Source organism: Carcharhinus amblyrhynchos, chromosome 16, assembly GCF_965287045.1.
Source record: "Carcharhinus amblyrhynchos chromosome 16, sCarAmb.v2.hapA, whole genome shotgun sequence".
Lineage (NCBI taxonomy): Eukaryota > Metazoa > Chordata > Chondrichthyes > Carcharhiniformes > Carcharhinidae > Carcharhinus > Carcharhinus amblyrhynchos.
In genome coordinates, this window is record NC_137339.1 from 1,018,979 (window position 1) to 1,041,472 (window position 22,494).

A 22,494-nucleotide genomic window follows, 5' to 3' on the forward strand; every position below is an offset into this window, starting at 1 on the left:
TAGCGTGCAAAAAACAATACTTTTCCCTGTATACTGTATAAATGTGACAATAAATCAAATCAACTGTTCCTTAGTGCATCCTCTACGATTCTACCAATCACGAGTCTACTTGCCAACCAATCAGAACCTTTCTCTTGTGCAGTATAAATTGTGCTAATCTTCTGAAACAGTCCTGATAGGGGCAAGATGAAAAGCTTTGATAGCCTGTGTCTATTTCAGCAACGTGCAAGTTCTATTCTGTTGAACAATTTGAATTGGTTTTTAAATGTTTCCCACTATTTACTTATCGCCGTACCTTTTTGTCTATTTATCCAGTTTACCGTAGCCAGCTTCCCTTCATACCCATGTAACTAGTCTGAATACTGCATGAATCAACCTACTGAGAGTTTACTGTTGACAAACTGTGTTTTGTTTTCAGTGTCTTTGAAGGAGAGTTATCTGAGACCATTCCCGTCGTCCACGCCTCGATTGCAGGATGCAGAATTATTGGAAGAATGTGTGTTGGTAAGTTGTGTTTTAAATATGAAGAGGTCCAGTTATTATAAAGAATTTACAAACAGGTACGTGTGCCCTGACGGTATAACTTGCATTCAGGGGCAGCGACACTGCACTCTGTTATAACTTGCAATAAGGGACGCTGACCGAGACAGTATAACTCTGGTTTTTAACTGCTGTGCTGTGGCTGTGAAACAGATTCTGAGCCCCAGTGGTCTGCACAACTGTTATTCTGCTTCTAAAAGGACATGATGAAGTGTATCCCAGGACATTGTGGGATGCTTGGGAGGAAATTGCAGATTCTCTAGCCGAGATATTCGAATTATCGACAGTCACAGGTGAGGTCCCTGAAGATTGGAGAGTGGCAAATGTTGTGCCTTTGTTTAAAAAAGGCTGCAGGGAAAAGCCTGGGAACTACAGGCCAGTGAGCCTCACATCTGTGGTGGGCAAGTTATTGGAAGGTATTTTGAGAGACAGGATCTACGGGCATTTAGAGATGTAAGGACTGATTAGAGACAGTCAGCATGGCTTTGTGAGTGGAAAATCATGTCTCACAAATTTGATTGAGTTTTTTGAAGGGGTAACCAAGAAGGTAGATGTGGGCAGTGCAGTTGATGTTGTCTACATGGACTTTAGCAAGGCCTTTGACAAGGTACCACATTGTAGGTTGTTGCATAAAGTTAAATCTCATGGGATCCAGAGTGAGATATATAAATGGATACAAAATTGGCTGCTTGATAGAAGCCAGAGGGTGGTTGTAGAGAGTTTTCAAACTGGAGGCCTGTGACCATGATGTGCCTTAGGGATATTAATTAATATTAATTTGTCATTATTTGGATGAGAATATAGGAGGCATGGTTAGTGTGTGAGCAGATAACAACAAGATTGGTGGCATAGTGGACGGTGAAGAAAGTTATCTTTAATTGCAATGGGATCTTGATCAATTGGGCTAACAAATAGCAGATAGAGTTTAATTTAGACAAATGCGAGGTGATGCATTTTGATAGATTGAACCAGAGCAGGACTTACTCAGTTAATGGTAGGGCGTTGGGGAGAGTTACAGAACAAAGAGGTCTAGGGGTACAGTTTCATAGCTCCTTGAAAATGGAGTCACAGGTGGACAAAATGGTGAAGAAGGCATTTGGCATGCTTGGTTTCCTTGGTCAGAACATTGAATATAGGAATTGGGATGTCTTGTTGAAGTTGTACGAGATGTTGGTAAGGCCACACTTGGAATACTGTATGCAATTCTGGTCACCCTATTATGGAAAGGATATTATGAAACTAGAAAGAATGCAGAAAAAAAAATTACTAGATGCTACCAGGACTTGATGGTTTGGGTATAAGGAGAGGCTGGATAGACTGGGTCTTTTTCTCTGCAGTGTTAGGAAGCTTGTAGAGGCCTATAAAATAACGAGGGGCATAGATCAGTTAGATAGTCAATATCTTTTCCCAAAGGTAGAGGAGTCTAAAACTAGAGGGCATAGGGTGAAGGTGAGAGGGGAGAGATACAAAAGGGTCCAGAGGGACAATTTTTTTTAAAAGGCAGCATGGACGAGTTGGGCCGAAGGGCCTGTTTCCATGCTGTAAACCTCTATGACTCTATGATTTGATGCAGTGACAGAACTCCTTGCTATACTCGCTGCTGATAGCTGGGGATTGCGGAACAAGTGAGGATTCCTGGCAGTCATTGCAGGATAGAGGATGGTGAGTGTCTGGAACAAGCTGCCAGAGGTAGTAGTAGAGGCAAGTACAATTTTATCTTTTAAAAAGCATTTAGATGGTTACATGAATAAAATAGGTATAGAGGGATATGGGCAAAATGCGGGCACTTGGGATTAGCTTAGGGGCTTAAAAAAAAGGAGGCATGGACAAGTTGGGCCGAAGGGCCTGTTTCCATACTGTAAACCTCTATGATTCTGAGTCTCCTTCTCATCTCATGGCCAGCCATGCAGATTGTGGATCTTAAAGTTATGTGGGGAGCACATATTTTAGAAACTTAATGTCAGGGAAGAAATGTCTTGTGGTTAATGCTTACTGCTGGTGGCATTTGAACAAGTTGTTATCTCCTTTAAGATCATAAGATAACCTGAAACAAGGAAATGGTATTTGGACCACTGAGCCCAGTCTTTGCTACAAACAATGTTTTCATCAGTATATTTAATCTATCAAAGTAGTGATCAGTGATGTGTTTCGACTGGTTCCTAGTTGACTCTATTGTGATTGGGGCACCTCTGGGTTAGCGACTGAGGAAAAGAATTCAGCTGAGGAAAAGAATGGGTAATTCAAGGAATTGTTAGTCTCATTGAAAAGATTGGGAGCCACTGGTTTAAAGTTCCATCATTATCTGATGAAATATCCTGGCCACCATTCTTACTCTTCCTCTGGCCACCTGATACTGCCTGAACTCTTGACTGTAATTCACTTCTGAAGCCCTGAAATAGATTTCCCCATCTGTATCTTTTTTAATGTGGATGAAAAGTGCACCCATTAGTAAGGGATGAATTTCAGTGTTTCGAAACAGATAATGCTCCTGTCAGGCTATTTGCTGTTAGAATGTTAGCTTATAGTTTCCTAATGAGCCCAGTGATGATTGTGGAGTTTTCCATCTGAGGTAAAGCATGAGCAGATGTTCCCCTGTATAATCATGGCACCATTGTGTGCTATTTGGGTTGTATGACTGGCTGGCCATGCCCTGTGCTGGGATGTGCATCCTTCATTAGGTGCAAGGAAGAAGGATTTGCATTCATATTGTGCCTTTCACAATTCCAGCACGCTCCAAAATGCTTTACAGTCAGCGTTACGACGTAGGAGATTGAGGTAATCGGTTTGTACAAAGTTGATGTTCTTTGGCTATCGGTGAGGCCTGCTCAATGCCTGCCTGTTGGATTGCTACACCATTACTGATCATTACTGAGTATTTTTAGATAGAATCGAGTGGAGCTGAAATCAGGTCTTTAAGTCCATCAGCCTGATCATAACTTACTCTGGAATCTTGGGCTTCATTCATTCTGTGCCTATCTTTTAAAGGCAACATTTCTGCTTGGTGTTACTGGTAGAAATTGTTGGTAGAAATTGTTTTTACTAGTATGTTATAAAGAGAGATTGATGGTAATATTAAGTATCAGCATGAAGGAAGACCCAGTGATGAAGGGTCAGTTGTTCTCATGCTATTGTGGGAGGCAGTGGCCTAGTGGTATTATCAGTAGGTTATTAATCCAGATATGCAGCTAATGTTCTCGGGACCCAGATTCGAACCCCACCATGGTGGAATTTAAATTCAATTTTAAAAAATCAGAATTGAGAATGTACTGATGACCATAAAACTATTGTCGATTGTCGGAAAAACCCATCTGGGTCCCTAATGCCCTTTTAGGGAAGGAAATCTGTCCTTACCCGGTCTGGCCTACATGTGACTCCAGAACTACAGCAATGTGTCTGACTCTCAACTGTCCTCAAGCAACTAGGGATGGGCAATAAATGCTGCCAGCCAGCGATGCCTGTGTCTCGTGAATGAATTTAAAAAAAAACACATTCACAATGCAATCTGCATTGCCTGGAATCCAAATTCCCAACAGCTTCCCTCAGCCTCTTTCAAGGGGGGTGATGGGTATGTTGTGTGTGTGTGTCGTGGGGGCGCTGAGTGTGCTTGGAGGTGTCATGCTGGCATCCAGAGTCATGGCTTCATTCAACTCCATTGATTTGGTATTAGGCGGGGGGTGGCTGGCAGGACTGGAATCTTTGGGCAGATTAAAGAAAAAACCTGATGGTTTTTAAGGATGACAATGAAACCTATCTTTTTTGCAAATACATTTCCTTTTCTTCTCTGCTGGCTGCAACACTCCAGAAATGCTGCTTTGCGAATCTTTTATAGATGAGTCATCATCAGTGAAGTTCTTGTGTCTCTGAAGTAGATTTTGTATGAACTAGAATATTCCGACCTTCTTGCTGTGCTACTGATGGCGCGAGGATGAGGCTGATGTGTCAAAGAAATACTGGCTAAGACCTGCGGGACTGGGTGGCCTGTTACTATGCAGGACCGGGGGGCCGTTGCCCTGGGGCGCCAAAGTGCATTTTTTTAAAAATCATTTAGTTTGGAACGCAACCAAGACTTTGGGTTTAAAGGATTATCAAACCAATTGTTATGTTTGTTTTTCACGAGACTCTTCCATCCTTGATACAAAGGCAAACACCAACTGCTGTCCGATTCAAAAGTTCTTTATTCTTCTTACATATGCAAGCTGGAAAACCTTTGCTATGTAATTTCTACCCAGTGCTGGGAGCCAGGTAGCACAGGTGCGCCGAACAATGGGACAGTCCTCCTTTATGTAGCTTTTACAATCCTTCAGATCACATGTGATCTGATACAATATAGCTAATCACAAGACACCCTTTGTTCTCGTCAGGTTAACCATAATCTAATGTCATAACATCTTTATGTTGAAAGAAAGAGAACTGTTAAAAGGTAAATTCGCTAATCACAGATGTCTTAACTTGTCGTTTTGAAATCAACTCAGAAGTTCTTAGTTGCATGCGATGTTCACCCCTTAATATCTCATTCCCTCCTTTTATCATTTCATGATAACATTTAACCTTTAGAGAGGAGTTTGTGCTCTGTTATAGGCCAGGCAGCGACAAACACGTTGTAGCAAGAACAGTAATAAGCAAACTGCCAGAATAATGAGTCCCAAATGCATTATCTATTAGGGCGCAAGTGCTCCGATAGCCACCACCAAGTAATCTAAAGCCATCCGATTTTGGAGTGCCATGTCAGTATAGCTATGACTTCAGTTGAAACTTCGGAGATAGCGGTGTTCACATCCTTTATCGTTAGCTATTTTCTCGAGAGCTGGTGCCATGTAGATCTGCTCTCGAGCTGCCTTTGCTGTCCTGTGGGCAGGAAAAGCTATCATCCAAAATTATTCAGCTTTGGTGGTGAACTGTAATGATCTTAACAGGTGTGTCGTGGGGTGGAGATGCAGGGAGTTATAATATCAGACATAGGGGACCACATACACTAGATAGCAAGATCCAGCCCAGTCCCAGGGAGGCCAAGAAGAGGCGTTATCTCCACAGACAAAATAGGTGCCATTGTACGCTACCATATCGTTTAATAGAACTGGGTCAAGTTGGAATGGAGCCCCCACAGTGATCCAAAATTTTTTGGCTGTAGGGCAATGGACTTTAGGCCTTAGCTTTACCATATTACTACTGGGACTGGAGACATTAAACTGCTGAATGCAGTATCTATGGCCAATGGGTTTGGTTCTGTTTCTTATCAGGCAGATGGATCCCCTTTGTTTACAGTGAAGGTGGGTGGAGAGTCTGACCTATTATAGTGGGGCTGCTGTTGTTTCTTAAAAGTCGATAGAGTGCGCACCTCCCCCCTTCGTTGACATCAGCAGTGATGTCTCTGCAATCAGCCAATTTCCTCCCGTGGTCTGGGCCCACTTCTTCCGTGATCAGTCCCATTTTGATGCAAAGTCCATTCTATCATTTCCCAGGGCTTGAGAGGAATAGGGAACAGGGGGATCCCCTCTTTGGCCTGTGGTTTACATTAAACTTTATAGCATACTCACAAGACACGTACAAAAAGGTGTTAAAGTGAAATTGTCCATTAGTCAGTCCATCTTTCAGGCTTCCTTTCCATTGATCCAGTTGTCCTGGTACCAGGAAAATAGCCAAAAGGCCGAAGAAGGTGAAGATAAAGTTTATGATTTATTAGTGGATGTTCGTGTCCACCGTTTACAGTCACTCAGATGTATCCAGTGAGGTTGTCCTTGAACCTTGATTGCAGTTGGACTCTGGAGGAGAACTTGGAACGGTCCTTTTCACTGTGGCCCAAGTTTGGGTTGATCCCAGTCTTTATTAACATGAGGTCTCCGATTTGTGGTCCAGGGAAATAGTCCTGTGGGTCAGAATCTTGATCCGGTGTCCATGGAGTTGATCCAAAGGTGCTCCATATGAATGTGGAAACTTTAAAGACAATGTTAGCTGTCGGAAGTACTTCTGCATTTCGTCTCCCATAACGTGTAAATCTATCTAAGTGGGCGGGCTTATATTACTTACGTGGAGAAAAACTGCAGCAGGCGACGGTGCAGAGGGACCTCGGGGTCCTTGTGCATGAGTCGCAAAAACCCAGCTTGCAGGTGCAACAGGTGGTCAGGAAGGCGAATGGGATGCTGGCCTTCATAGCGAGGGGGATTGAATATAAAAGTAGGGAGGTCTTGCTGCAGCTGTATAGGGCATTGGTGAGGCCGCAGCTGGAGTACTGTGTGCAGTTTTGGGTGCCGTACTTACGCAAGGATATTTTGGCCTTGGAGGGAGTGCAGAGGAGGTTTACTAGGCTGATGCCGGAGTTGAGGGGGTTGAGCTATGAGGAGAGGCTGAATAAACTAGGCTTGTACTCGTTAGAGTTTAGAAGAATGAGGGGAGATCTCATTGAGACGTATAAGATGATGAATGGGATGGATAGGATAGAGGTGGAGAGACTCTTCCCGCTCAGAAAGGACAGTAGGACCAGGGGGCACAGCCTCAAGATAAAGGGGGGGCAGTTTAGAACGGAGTTGAGAAGGAACTTCTTCACTCAAAGGGTGGTGAATCTCTGGAATTCTCTGCCCGTTGAAGTGGTGGAGGCTACCTCGTTAAATATTTTTAAGACGCGGGTTGATGGGTTTTTGATAAGAGAGGGGATTAAGGGTTATGGGGAGAGGGCGGGAATGTGGAACTGAGCCACGACAGATCAGCCATGATCTTATTGAATGGCGGGGCAGGCTCGAAGGGCTAGATGGCCTACTCCTGCTCCTATTTCTTATGTTCTTATATATTTGCATCCCAGAGCGTCCTGATGGTTTACCATAGATTATCTCGGCAGCCAATAGTCCAGTGGTAGAGTGGGTGTTATTCTCATGTGGAAGAGAGCTAAGGGTAAGACTAACTAATTTAGACTGGTTTCAGATATTAGTTTGGCTAGCTTAGTTTTAAGAGCCCCATTAGCTCTTTTCACTATCCCTGCTGCCTGGGGGTGGTAGGCACAGTGGAACTGCTGCTGAATGTGTAATATGTCACATAGTTCTTTATTAATTTTCCCTACAAAATGGGGGCCATTATCTGAGCTAATCTGTTGGGGGTGCCCCAAATCTCAGTATTATTTCTGTCAATAACAACTTTACTAGTGTCGAGGCCTTGTTATTTATAGTTGGGAAAGCCTCTATCCATCTACTAAACACATCAACAATTACAAGACAATACCTATAACACTGCACACGCGGTAATTCGATAAAATCCAACTGAATACAATGAAATGGGCCACCCGGCAAGGGTGTTTTCCCTGGTGAGCATTTTATCCCTTGGCCAGTGTTATTTTGTTGACATGGTAAACATGATGCTATGCGAGACTGAGCAACCTTGGCCGGTTGGGGGTGCCGCCAGGTAAGAAGCCGTATTCCACTCATTCCCTCCTTTCCAAGGTGGGTGTCAGAGTGTAGACAATCAATCAGTAAAGGCAGTAATGTATCTGGGATACAAACTTGGCCAGCTGGAGGAACCCAGAGGCCTTTTGACACAGAATGTGAACATCCATGCGTCTTCCAAAGATTGTGTTCAGAAGCAGGGCCGTCCCCCTGTAAGCGCTGAATAGTGACTATATCTGGCATACCCGGTGTGTTCAGAGAAGGCGAGCGATTTATCGCCTGTTTATTTATGGAGGACACTGTTAGTTTGGGCTGTTACAGCCTTTTAGGTGACATAGTCAGCCCTGGCATTACCCCTGGTGTTAGTACTTTAGAACAACAATGGCATGCCAGATATGACAGGAGGTACCTCCCGGTTTTTTGTCTTTCCATTGTTCAGTCTGTCACTCCGGTCCTTTTTCTCGGTCTTGGTCTCGTCTCTCCCTTTCCAACCTCACTTGTTCTGCTCTATCTCTTTCATCCTTCTCATACTTCTCACATTCCCACTTTAACATTTCCCAAGTTTTGGGTTTCCCTCCGTTCACTGATCCCTCTCCGATGTGCATTATCCTCCAGCTGGACAGCTTTCATTTTTCGGTTGCTTCATTTCGATCGGCACAATTAGTTACGTCTCCAACTTTACCTAATTCCCACCCTTTACTTTTTTTTCTGAAAACAATTTATTAATACTCCACAAGGACAAACAGGCTTTAAAACTCCTGCTTTTAATCTAATGCAACAACAACCACCTACAATTGACAAGCAACCAGACCACAGAAACACACCGAAATACAAAAACTACTCAAATTATTAGCTCAACCTTAGATTTTCTCTGATTAATTTTCCATCTTGCTAATTAATTTATAATATTTCCCTAGTAATTCCCACCCATTACTATGTCTCAAAGGATTCGAACCTCAAATTCTACCGACCTAGGGACTTGAACCCTGGCCGGGGGGAGGGGTGCTCAAACCTCTCGGATTTAATGTTACCAAAACCTTGGGGGCTCTAACCCCCAGGTACATATGGGGTCTCAAACCCTCCACTTTCTTACTGAATAAACCTAGAGACTCTCACCTCCAGGGTAACTGGGGTTCTCGAACCACCCAGTTTCTTAAATCACAAACCTGGAGACTCTAACCACGAGGGCATCCAGGGGACTTTAACCTCCTGGTTTAGGACTAGTCAGTGTCCAAGGATGTAAGTCATCTCCAGGTTCCGTCAATACAGGGCCTTAGGGGACAAGGGGTCAAGAACAAAGAACAACCCAGCACGGGAAACAGGCCCTTCGGCCCAACGAGCCCCCGCCGCCGCATCCTCCTACACCTACCCTGCCCTGCATGTATGCGAGTGGAACCCCTAACTTAGCCAGATTCAGGGGAGAATAGTGTAGGGTCAATTTGGTATACCAATCAGCCTAAGAGCACATCTTTGGGGTGTGGGAGGAAACCGGAGCGCCCGGAGGAAACCCACGCAACCACAGGGAGAATGCGCAAACTCCCACAGACACAGGCCCAAATCCATGTATCTGCACAGCTAGCAGTGATAGTCACTGAGCTGTTGCGGCGCCCGTCTACCGGTCCAGGATTAAGCACACACACCGACATGAAGTACTAGGCCACTCCCGAAACCTCCAAGAGCAGCCCACGCACGACCCACTGTGTGCATGCCCCTCGTTTGACAACAAGGTGGACTGCCACCTGCGGAATAAAAAGACAAAAACGTTAACATATAGGTCCACATTTCCGGTGTCTCCCGAGGCTCTGACCCTATTTAATACCCCCTACTATAACCCTCCATCCTTGTTTCGCTCATGTGTCTATCTAAATAAACCTTAAACAAGTCCAACGTACCTGCCTCCACCACCCTACTCGGTAGCGCGTTCCATACCCCCACGACCCTCTGCGTGAAGAACCTTCCTCTCACATCCAAATTATACTTCTCCCCCCTCACCCTTAGATCATGACCTCTCGTAATTGTACCCAGTCTAGGGAGCAGCCTCTCACTATTGACTCTATCTATTCCCTTCAGTATCTTATATACCTCTATCATGTCTCCCCTTAATCTCCAACTGGGTCGACTGGGTATTAGTTCAGTGAGAGAGACCAAGGTTAATCTTACCTTGTGGGCCCATCCATCTCATGTTACCGACACCCAGATGATCATTTATTCAGTCTACCTCACAGGACGTTTGTATATGTTGGAGCCCTGCTCGCAGCACCAATTGTTATGTTTATAGAACATAGAACACTACAGCACAAACAGGCCCTTCGGCCCACAAGTTGCGCCGATCACATCTATACCTACCAGGCCATAGAACTATCTGTAACTCCCAATCCCATTAGATCCCATATACTCATCCAGAAGTCTTTTAAAAGACCCCAGTGAGTTCGCCTCTACCACCACCGACGGCAGCCGATTCCACTCACTCACCACCCTCTGAGTGAAAAACTTACCCCTATTTCCTTTGTTCATTTTTCGCGAGACTTCCGTCCTTCATACAAAGGCAAACACCAACTGCTGTCTGATTCAAAACTTCTTTATTCTTCTTACATATTCTTATGGAAGAAGGCTGGCAAACCTTTGCTACGTAACTTCCACCCAGTGCTGGGAGTCAGGTGGCAAAAGCATGCCGAACAATGGGACAGTCCTCCTTTATGTAGCTTTTACGATCCTTCAGATCACATGCGATCTGATACAATATAGCTAATTACAAGACACCCTTTGTTCTAGTCAGGTTAACCATATCTAAGGTCATAATATTGTTATGTTGAAAGAAAGAACTGTTAAAGGTAAATTTGTTAATCACAGATGTCTTAACCGTGTCATTTTGAAATCAACTTAAAAGTTCTTAGTTGCATGCGATGTTAACCCCTAAATATCTCATACCCTGAAGTAGATTTTGTATGAATTAGAATACTCCGACCTTCTTGCTGATGAGGCTGATGTGTCAAAGAAATACTGGCTAAGACCTGCGGGACTGGGTGGCCTGTTACAGTGCAGGACCAGGGGGGCTGGTTGCCCTGGGGTGCCAACGTGCATTTTTTAAAAAATCATTTAGTTTGGAACTCAACCAAGACTTTGTGTTTAAAGGATTATCAAACCAGTGGCAATTGATTGTGGGGGAGGGATTGATGCTGTGAGTCTTCAATCAGCTCTGATCGATAGTTGAATGTTCCTGTAAGTGCGAAGGCCGATCCCTAGACAAAGCAGTAATTCCCGGAGTGAGGATGTGAGTGGTTCTGCCTGTCCTTGGAGTTTTATCCAGTATGCCCCTTGGGCAGTGCATACCACAGTCCTCCCCAAACAGAGGTTTGAAGAATGTGACGCACTAACAATCCAGTGATGTATTTAGTGGGTCATGGGTGAAAAATTGCAGAGTCCAATAACCCTTTCAAAAAAGGCCTGAAATTGGATCCACTTAATCCTGCCAGGCAGACTTTGGAATTGAGGTCACCTTCTCCTGGGTTTTATCCTGCATGAAGCAGCTGCTCAGTCTGCTGCTGCTGCTGCTGTGTTTTATCTTAAATAATAGATGAGTAACCTCAGACTCTAACCTACCTGCCTGCCTAAAGTTGATAAGATTGCGAGCTCTGCCAGTGAATGAAGAATAATGTTTGTTTTCAGAGTGTTAGTGAGGGGATTAATTTTATTATTAAGATTTTTAAACATTCAGTTGCGGGGATTAGTACCACACCCTGATCTTTCTCCATAGCCTTGCAAATTTTTTTCTTTTTATAAATATATATCCAATTCTGATTAGTGTTTATGCTTCCAAAATGTTGGTCATTTTTCTCTAAAATTGCTATTTACCCAATTCCCTTCCAAAGTCTGTCAGGATGGTTGTGTTCCAATCTGTGTGGCAATCCCAGGATTATTTTACACTGTGTAGCTGTGCTTCGAAACCGGGTTGCTGCTGTCTAATTTATTCCTGCTGACTGCGGCACTCTGTACGGGAGCTGATAGAAGTGACAACCATGAATATTTTATCAGTTCTGTTTACAAGGCTCAGTGGCTGATTGGGAAGGTGTGTTGAGAAGCTGCGTACCAATTCTCCTCCAAGCTGTGACCAGGACCAGGTTCCAGGCTTTTTTTGGATATGTCACCTTTGTAAAGATGGTCATCTCATGTGCACTAAGTGCTTATCCATGGAGAGGGGTTTGAATTCTCTATTCTTGCACTCCTTTGAGCAGCAGGAAGCATTCATACTCTAACTCCTGCTTCTAGTGACACTGAACATGCTTCAGTTTCATTAGCTGCTCTGCAATCATTGCCCCACACCATCTCGTAGAACCTGCAGTGCCATAGGAGCTGTTTCCTCACTGTATTCTGCACTGCTTCTGCCTCTTTGTGAGTGTTCAGCTATTTCTATATAACTTGATACAAAGAATGCTCCAGATTTCTAAGATCATTCTGCCTTATTCAGAAGGAGGGCTTTTGTGTTAAGGCAAATTTCTCTGTTCTATAATCATTGTAACCGCTTCTTAAAATACGGTCTCTTGTCATTTTATCTTCTAGAAATGTTGGATTAAATATTAAGGAAAATAAAATAAATAAAGAGAAGTGTAGGCTGTGTTATTATCTCTAAAGCTACAATGCCATGAAGGTGTTCAAATTGAAAATGATTTCATATAGGAACAGGATGGGGCCAGTCGGCCTCTCCAGTTTGTTCTGCCATTCAACAAGATTGTGCTGATCTTAACTCCACCTACCTGCCTTCATTCTATATCATTTAACACTAAGAAAAACCTTATCGGTCTCAGTGCTGATGTTTTCAATGATTTCTGCTTCATTCTGAAGGCTGACTAGAAGCATGAATATTAAGAGCACAGATTGAGTAGTAACAGCCCAGGCATCATAGAACATAGAACATTACAGCGCAGAACAGGCCCTTCAGCCCACGATGTTGCGCCGACCAGTTTTTTTAAAAAAAATACTGACCCACTAATCTAAACCAATCCCTTTTCGTCCATAAACCTATCCACAGATCTCTTAAACGCCCCCAAACTAGGCGCATTTACAACTGCAGCAGGCAGGGCATTCCATTCCCTCACCACCCTCTGGGTAAAGAACCAACCCCTGACATCCGTCCTATAACTACCCCCCCTTAATTTAAAGCCATGCCCCCTCGTGCTAGCTTTCTCCATCCGAGGAAAAAGGCTATCACTATCCACCCTATCTAAACCTCTAATCATCTTATATGTTTCAATAAGATCCCCTCTTAGCCTCCTTCTTTCCAGCGAAAACAACCCCAAATCCCTCAGTCTCTCCTCATAGGACCTCCCGTCCATACCAGGCAACATCCTGGTAAACCTCCTCTGCACCCTCTCCAAAGCCTCCACGTCCTTCCTGTAATGTGGGGACCAGAACTGCACACAGTACTCCAAGTGCGGCCGCACCAGAGTTGTGTACAGTTGCAACATGACGCTGCGACTCCTAAATTCAATCCCCCTACCAATAAACGCCAAGACACCGTATGCCTTCTTAACAACCCTATCTACTTGATTCCCAACTTTCAGGGATCTATGTACACATACACCTAGATCCCTCTGCTCCTCCACACTATTCAAAGTCCTCCCGTTAGCCCTATACTCAACACATCTGTTACTCCTACCGAAATGAATTACCTCACACTTCTCCGCATTAAACTCCATCCGCCACCTCTCGGCCCAGCTCTGCAACCTGTCTAAGTCACCCTGCAAACTATGACACCCTTCCTCACAATCTACCACACCTCCGACTTTGGTGTCATCAGCAAACTTACTAATCCACCCAACTATACCGTCATCCAGATCATTAATAAAAATTACAAACAGCAGTGGCCCCAAAACAGATCCCTGAGGCACACCACTCGTAACCGAACTCCATGACGAATATTTACCATCAACCACCACCCTCTGTCTCCTATTTGCTAGCCAATTCCTGATCCAATTACCTAGATTACCCCCAATCCCATACATCTGCATTTTCTGCAGAAGCCCACCATGGTGAACCTTATCAAACGCCTTACTAAAATCCATATACACCACGTCAACTGCCTTACCCCCATCCACCTCTTTGGTCACTTTCTCAAAGAATTCAATAAGGTTAGTAAGGCACGACCTACCTGCTACAAAACCATGCTGATTGTCTCTAATCAATTCATTACTCTCCAAATAACTATAAATCCTATCCCTAATAATTCTTTCTAAAACCTTGCCCACAACAGAAGTAAGACTCACCGGTCTATAATTCCCAGGGAAGTCTCTGTTCCCCTTCTTAAACAATGGGACAACATTCGCTGTCCTCCAATCTTCCGGTACTATACCAGAGACCAACGATGACCTGAAGATCAGAGCCAGAGGCTGTGCAATCACCTCTCTTGCCTTCCAGAGAATCCTAGGGTAAATCCCGTCCGGACCAGGGGACTTATCTATTTTCAAGCCCTCTAGAATATCCAGCACATCCCCGGTATCAACTGCAATACTGTCTATTTTACACCCCTGCACCCCAGTGTCCTCCTCAGCTACATTCGTGTCCCCCTGCGTGAACACCGAAGAGAAATAATGGTTCAATGCCTCTCCAATCTCTTCCGGTTCCACACACAACTTCCCTCTACTGTCTGTAACTGGCCCTAATCTTGCCCTAACCAACCTTCTGTTCTTGACATACCTATAGAACGCCTTAGGATTCTCCTTAATCCTATCAGCCAAAGTCATCTCATGTCCTCTTTTAGCCCTTCTTAACTCCCTCTTCAACTCCCTCCTAGCCAATCTAAAGCTTTCTAATGCACTACCTGAGCCCTCAAGCCTCATCCGAACATAAGCCTCCTTTTTCTTCCTAACCAACGAATCAACTTTTTTAGTGCACCACGGTTCCCTAGCCCTACCAATTCCTCCTTGCCTGACAGGGACATACCTATCACAGACCTGCAGTAGCTGCTCCTTGAAAAAACTCCACATTTCGGACGTTCCCAGTCCCTGTAATCTCCTAGTCCAACCTATGCTTCCTAATTCTCTCCTAATAGCCTCATAATTACCCTTCCCCCAGCTGAAACTACTGACCCGAGGTTCATACCTATCCCTTTCCATCACTAAGGTGAACGTAACCGAATTGTGGTCACTATCACCAAAATGCACACCAGCTTCCAAGTCTAGCACCTGGTCTGGCTCATTACCCAACACCAAATCCAATATAGCCTCACCTCTAGTTGGCCTATCTACATACTGAGTCAAAAAACCTTCCTGCACACTTTGAACAAAAACTGATCCCTCTAACGAGCTAGAGCTATAGCAATTCCAATCAATATTAGTAAAGTTAAAGTCCCCCATAACAATTACCCTATTACTTTCACTCCTAACCAGGATCGTCTCCGCAATCCTTTCCTCAACCTCTCTTGGTTCAGGGAGCCTTCAGTGTTCTTCCCAAACCAGTGAAGCATCAGTCAGATCTAGCTAGACCAAAGCAACACCAACAGGTCTGCAACAGACACCATCTCCCTGACCCTGCACTCAACTCTGGAACACCTGAATAACAAAGACACCTATATCGGACTCCTTTTTATTGACAACAGCTCAGCCTTCAACACCATTATTCCCACAAAACCCATCCCCAAACTCTGCCACAGGGATCGGTGCTGAGGCCTCAACTGTTTACCATTTACTATGAGATGGTCTGGAGGAGGGGACTGAGTGTAGGGTAACAAAATTTGCTGATGACATAAAGATGAGTAGGAAAGCGAATTGCTTGGAGGACGCAGAAAGTCTGCAGAGAGATTTGGATCGGCTGAGTGAGTGGGCGAGGACCTGGCAGATGAAGTATAATGTTAGCAAATGTGAGGTTATCCACTTTGGAAGAAATAATAAGACGGAATATTATTTAAATGGTGGAAAGCTGCAGCATGCTACGGTGCAGAGGGACCTGGGGGTCCTTGTGCACGAATCGCAAAAACCCAGTCTGTAGGTGCAGCAGGTGATCAAGAAGGCGAATGGGATGCTGGCCTTTATAGCGAGGGGGATAGAATATAAAAGCAGGGAGGTCTTGCTGCAACTGTACAGGGCACTGGTGAGGCCGCAGCTGGAGTACTGTGTGCAGTTTTGGTCCCCTTATTTGCAGAAGGATATATTGGCCTTGGAGGGAGTGCAGAGAAGGTTCACCAGGCTGATACCGGAGATGAGGGGGTTAGCCGATGAGGAGAGATTGAATAGACTGGGTCTGTACTCGTTGGAGTTTAGAAGGATGAGGGGGGATCTTATAGAGACATATAAGATAATGAAGGGGCTAGATAGGGTAAAGGTAGAGAGATTCTTTCCGCTTAGAAAGGATAGCAGAACTAGAGGGCACAGCCTCAAAATAAGGGAGGGGGGAGAAACAGTTTAGAACAGAGTTAAGGAGAAACTTTTCTCAGAGGGTAGTGAATCTCTGGAAGTCTCTGCCCATTGAAGTGGTGGAGGCTACCTCGCTGAATATATTTAAGTCATGGGTAGATAGATTTCTGATCGATAAGGGAATTAAGGATTATGGGGAGAAAGCGTGTAAGTGGAACTGATCCACTTCAGATCAGCCATGATCTTATTGAATGGTGGGGCAGGCTCAAGGGGCTAGATGGCCTACTCCTGCTCCTATTTCTTATGTGGCCTCAGGCCCAGCTCCTCCCTCTGTGACTGAATCCTAGACTTCCTAATGCACAGACCACAATCAGTAAGGATAGGCAATAACATCTCCTCCATGATCATCCTCAACACCGATGCCTCACAAGGCTGTGTTCTCAGCCCCTTACTATACTCCTTATACGCCTATGATTGTGGCCAAATTCCCCTTCTACTCTATTTTCAAGTTGCTGTTGACACCACCACAGTGAGTCGGATCTCAAACAATGATGAGATAGAGAATCTGGTGCGGCAACAATAATCTCTTCCTCAATGTCAGGAACATGCCCCTGTCTACATCAACGGGGGTGAAGTGGAAATGCTCAAGACATTCACGTTTCTTGGTGTCCAGATCTTCAGCAATCTGTCTAGGTCCCCTGTGCTGATACTATAGTTAAGAAATGCTTCCACTTTCTCAGTAGACTAAGGAAATTTTACAGGTCAGCTGCGACTCCAACTTTTACAGTTGCACCATAGAAAGCTTTCTTTCTGGTTGTATCACAGCTTGGTATGGGCTCCTGCTCTGCGCAAGACCACAAGAAATTATAAAGGGTTGTGAACGTAGCCCAATCCACCTCACAAACCAGCCTCCCATACATTGACTCTGTCTACACTTCCCACTGCCTCAGAAAAGCAGCCAGCGTAATTAAGGGCCCCACACACCCCAGACTTTCTCTCTCCCACCTTCTGTTTGGAAAAACCAATCAAGAACAGCTTCTTTGCTGCTGCCCTCAGACCTTTGAATGGACCTACATTGAAGTGTACCTTTTTGAGAGGGTTTTTAAACATGATTCTTGCAGCTCTCCCAGCTTCAGAGATGTCATTGTTGCCGACTTGACTGGGAATGTCCTTTTCTCGCTACTTGGGTGGTTTCATTGGGATTGTTTGTGTTTACTCTGGGGTAGTTTAACGATCCTGTATTGTTAGGAGAACAGTCATGTGTTTTTGTACAGGTTTGTTTCATTCTCAGTTTGGAAGTGCAGGTTTGAGTTTTAGAAGGGATCACAAGCTGCTGTGTCCCTGTTTTGAAAATTCTGTTGGTTATCTGAAAACAAGATTTTGTTTCCCTGAAAGGTGAGAACCTGCTATTCTTGGAGGCTGGGCCAGAGTGTCTCTGGTGTTTTGGGAATCTGCCTTGGCTTCATACTGTTCAAAGTGAATCCAGAGAACTGCAGACTTCAACCAAAGGACTCAATTTCCCTTATCACGTGAGCAGTAGACTTTGCTGTATTAAACCTGTTTAAAGGATTTTGTCTACGGCAAGGGTTTTGGTTTAATTGGAACACATTAGATATCTTTTAAGGGTTATATATTGTAGTGGTTGTTCTGTTTCTTGTTTGTAATTGGTAAAAGTTCTTGCTAATTTTCTTACCATACATCTTAATTATATTCTTAAATAAATAAAAGCTCCCTAGTGGGTCATTTGAATCATACCTGAAGTGAAACATCTCGTGTTTATCCTAGCTAAATTCAAGATACAAAATTTATGATTCAGACGGGCTTCATAAAACTCTTTGGAATTTCTGACCTGAGCCGTAACACTACATCATGATATACAAGTTGATCGTTCTCTACACCCTAGCGGTTATTGTAACACTATATTCTACACCCTCTCTTTCTCTTATAGGTACTCTATACTTCGTATAGTACAAAAGAAACAATACTTTTCACTATAAACCAATACACATGACAAATTGAATCAAACTGTGCCCCTACAACCGACATCAGAACCCTTTATGTTGAACACCATTAAAGCATTGTTAGGGTAGCGAGAGCAGGGAATATGCCAGTGTAAGAAGGTTCCACTAAAAGATAAACCTATAACGATGGAACCAATACTCAGATTAATCTGCTTGGCTTCATCCTCACCGGAATATCTCCTATTGACGTTTTTCAGGATAGCCTTGATGGTTACTGCACACTCATAAAAACATTCATTTTCGTCCTGCCCTCCAGTATGAAGAGAGCACTGCAGGCTAGCAAATCCAGCAGCCTAAACCTGAGTCCAGGAGGTTTTCTGGGTCCCTGGCAGCAGCTGTATTGTATGTCTTTGTAATCTGATCTCCTAACCTGTCAAATCCTTCACACATATGTCACCAAACAAGGAATTCCATTTGGGATTATAGGAATTGCTTTGGATGAAATAACAGGAGACTGCAGCTTCATGGACATGAGCAGACTGAAATTTTGGTAAGCAGGTTAGAGTAGATAAGACTGAGTTTGAGGATGAGCAGAGAATGGGGAGGAGTAATGCTGCAGGCGTGGCCAAGGAGGTGAGTGATGTTCGATAAATACAAGTCATTGCTATAATTTCAAAGCTGCCTGCTGCTCTCTTAACATCAACACGAGAGGCAGGTGCCAAATGCAACTAAAATGGTGATCCATGATCAGAAATGGTGTCAAGACCTCCCAGTGAACCAAATGAAGTCAACGAGAGAGACTGAGAGAGAGGGCAGCTGCTTGAACCAATGATCCCCATCTATACCGCTGACAGCTGATGTCCTCACTGTGGGAGAGCCTGTAAGGGCTCCAAAGCCATCTGAAAATTCTGAGCCAACATCGCATTCCACTTAAATCAGCAAGGAAGAATCACCTTCACCGGAATTGCTAATGACGTTGCCATAGAGATGGCAGTAAGTGATTTTTACAGTATGTTGGCATAAATCAGTGGGAGTTCAGCTGACAGATGACAATGTCTGCTTTGACTGGGGCCAATGATCAGAAAGAGAGGTGAACCCTGGGGCGGGTCCAGGGGACCTAATGAAAATAGATCAGTTTGTAGCCAGAGAAAATTCCAGCTCATTCCAGACCGCACGCTCAAAATCCGATTAGATATCACTGGAGCAATTGGGGAGTTGATCAAAAAGTAGACGCCAGTGTCATCTGCATGGGTGTGGAAGATTGAATTTTATATCCTTATATGGGATATTGTCACTGCTGGTTCACCAACATTAATCCCCTATGTGAGTGGTTACATGTGGGCCAGACCAGTTAAGGACATTAGTGAATCAGATGGGTTTTTACAACAATCGTTCGACTTTTTTTAATTCCAGTTTTTTATTGAATTAAAATTTTGCCATCTGCTGTTGGTGGGAGTTAAACTCAGGTCCCCAGAGCATTACCCCGGGTCTCTGGATTATAGCCCAGTGACAACGCCACTATGCCATTGGTAATTAGCCAGAAGTTGTCGTCCATGTTGGTACCAATGACATCAGCAGGAAGAGGGATATGCTCCTGTAAACATTTCAGAAAGTTAAGAAGGAAATTAAAAACAGGACTGCGAGAGCAGTAATCTCAGGATTACTCCCAGTTCAGTGTGCTAATGATCATAGGAAAAGGAAAATTGATCAATTAAATATACAGCTGGCGAAATGAAAGGAGGGCATCAGATTTCTGAGGCATTAGGACCAGTTCTGGGATGTGTAGGAGTGTACAAGCTGGAGGGGTTACACCTTAATGGGACTGGCACCAGTATACACTCACGGAGGTTTGCTAGTGCTGTCAGAGTGATCAAACTAGCTCCTCAGGAAGGTGAGAACCTGAAAGGTGGCCAAAGTTGGAGAGAAGTAAAGTTGGTAAGCGGAAGTAGAAATGTGAAAATTAGGCAGATGAAACGAGTGTGCATCAGTTAGGCTTAGAATCAGAATAAATGTTAAAAAGACACCATATGTGACACTCTACCTGATTCTTAACAAGATCAATGGTCTAAAGCCACAAATCGAGCTAAATGGTTATGACATCATTGCCATTAGGCTGCTTAATAGTAATGGTAATGTGGGGCATGATATTAATCAAGAGGTGAGAGGAGCATGTAGCATGGGCAATAGTGCTTTGGTCTGCATGGGTAAATCTGATGCTTGGTAATGCCATAGAGGATGAGTTTCTAGAGTATCACAGAGTCATAGAGGTTTACAGCATGGAAACAGGCCCTTTGGCCCAACTTGTCCTTGCCACCTTTTTTTTAAACCCCTAAGCTAATCCCGCATTTGGCCCATATCCCTCTATACCCATCGTACCCGTGTAACTTTCTAAGTGCTTTTTAAACGATAAAATTGTACCCGCCTCTGACAGCTTGTTCCAAACACTCACCACCCTCCGTGTGAAAAATTTGCCCCTCTGGACACTTTTGTATCTCTTCCCTCTCACCTTAAACCTATGCCCTCTAGTTTTAGACTCCCCTACCTTTGGGAAAAGATGTTGACTATCTACCTTGTCTATGCCCCTCATTATTTTATAGACCTCTCTCTATAAGGTCACCCCTCAGCCTCCTACGCTCCAGAGAAAAAAGTCCTAGTCTATCCAGCCTCTCCTTATAACTCCCAGCTTTAGGGATGTGTTTCTAGAGCACTTTGAGGAATTCAGTAGAGAACAGGTTCTAGATCCATTGTTATGTTTTTGCTATAGAGGGAGTGCAGTAAAGGTTCACCAGACTGAATCCTGGGATGGCAGTACTGACATCTGAGGAGAGACTAGAAAATTAGGGTTACATTCGCTGGAGTTTCAAAGAATGTGGAGGGATCTCATTGAAACTTATAAAATTCTAACACGAATCGACAGGATAGATGCCAGAAGGATGTTCCCGATGTCAGGGGAGCCCAGAACCAGGGCTCATACTCTAAGGATACAGAGTAAATCTTATAGGAGAAATTTCCTTACCCAGAGAGTGGTGAGTTTGTGGAATTCAGTACCACAGAAAACAGTCCAAAATATTGTATGTTTTCAAGAAGGAGTTAAATATCGAGTCCTTTAGCCCAAAGACTTAACGATATGGGAGAATGCGGCAGAGATTACTTAGTTGGAGGCTCAGCTGTGATGACTGGAGGAAGACTGCTGCTCCGATTTTCTGTGTTCCTGTATAATGTAAAAGAGCTAATTAATAACCTAGTTGTAAAAGAACCTTTAGAAATTAAGGAAGTGAAAGAGAAAACTGGGAAGTACGGACCCCTTAGCTTTACATCAGCAGTAGGGAAATGCTAGAATCTATTCTGAAGATAATAAATGGACACTTGGGACAATCGCGTTATGGACATAGCATGGATTTACGGAAGGGAAATCATGTTTGACAAAGTGGTTAGAGTTTTTTGAGGATTTTCCGAACAGAATTGACAAAGGAGAGTTAATGGGTATCACGTTTGGATTTTCAGAAGGTTTTGATCAGGTCCACACAGGAGGTTGATTAGCAAAATAAAAACACACGGGATAGGAGGAGACACACTGGCACGGGTTGGGATAGGAGGCGACACACTGGCACGGATTGAGGATTGACAGAAAGAGTATGAATAAATGGGTCATTTTCGTGTTGGCAGGCTGTGGCTAGTGGGGTATCGCAAGGATCAGTACTTGGACCCCAGTTGTTCACAATATATATCAACGAATTGGATGTGGGGACCAAATGTCACATTTACAAATTCACAGACGATACAGAGCTTGGCAGGAATGTGTGAGAAAGATGTAAAACAACTGCAGGATTTGATTTGATTTATTATTGTCACATATTAGCATACAGCGAAAAGTATTGTTTCTTGCACACTACAGACATCATAGACATCGAGAAGGAAAGGAGAGAGTGCAGAATGTAGTGTTACAGTCATAGCTAGGATATAGAGAAAGATCAACTTAATGCAAGGTAAGTCCATTCAAAAGTCTAACAGCAGCAGACAAGCTGTTCTTGAGTCGGTTGGTACATGATCTCAGACATTTTTTATCTTTTTCCTGATGGAAGAAGGTGGAAAAGAGAATGTCCGGGGAGCATGGGGTCCTTAATTATACTGGGTACTTCAAAAAGGCAATGGGAAATGTAGATCGAGTCACTGAGTGAGTGGACAAGAACATGGTAGATGGCATATAACAAGGAAAATGTGAGGTAATGCAATTTGTTAAAAGAAAGAGGTGTATTTCCTAAATGATAAGAAATTCAAAGT

At 43.9% G+C, this 22,494-nt stretch overlaps 1 protein-coding gene across 1 annotated transcript in view; it reads left to right on the plus strand.

Moving 5' to 3' along the window:
• The window catches only part of eif6 (eukaryotic translation initiation factor 6), a 79,076-nt gene that overhangs the window by 27,839 nt on the left and 28,743 nt on the right, over positions 1 to 22,494 (plus strand). Inside the window, exon 2 of the mRNA XM_080204547.1 lies at positions 419 to 504. Coding sequence (XP_080060673.1) covers positions 419 to 504 — 86 coding nt within the window. The remainder of the gene's footprint in view (positions 1 to 418; positions 505 to 22,494) is intronic.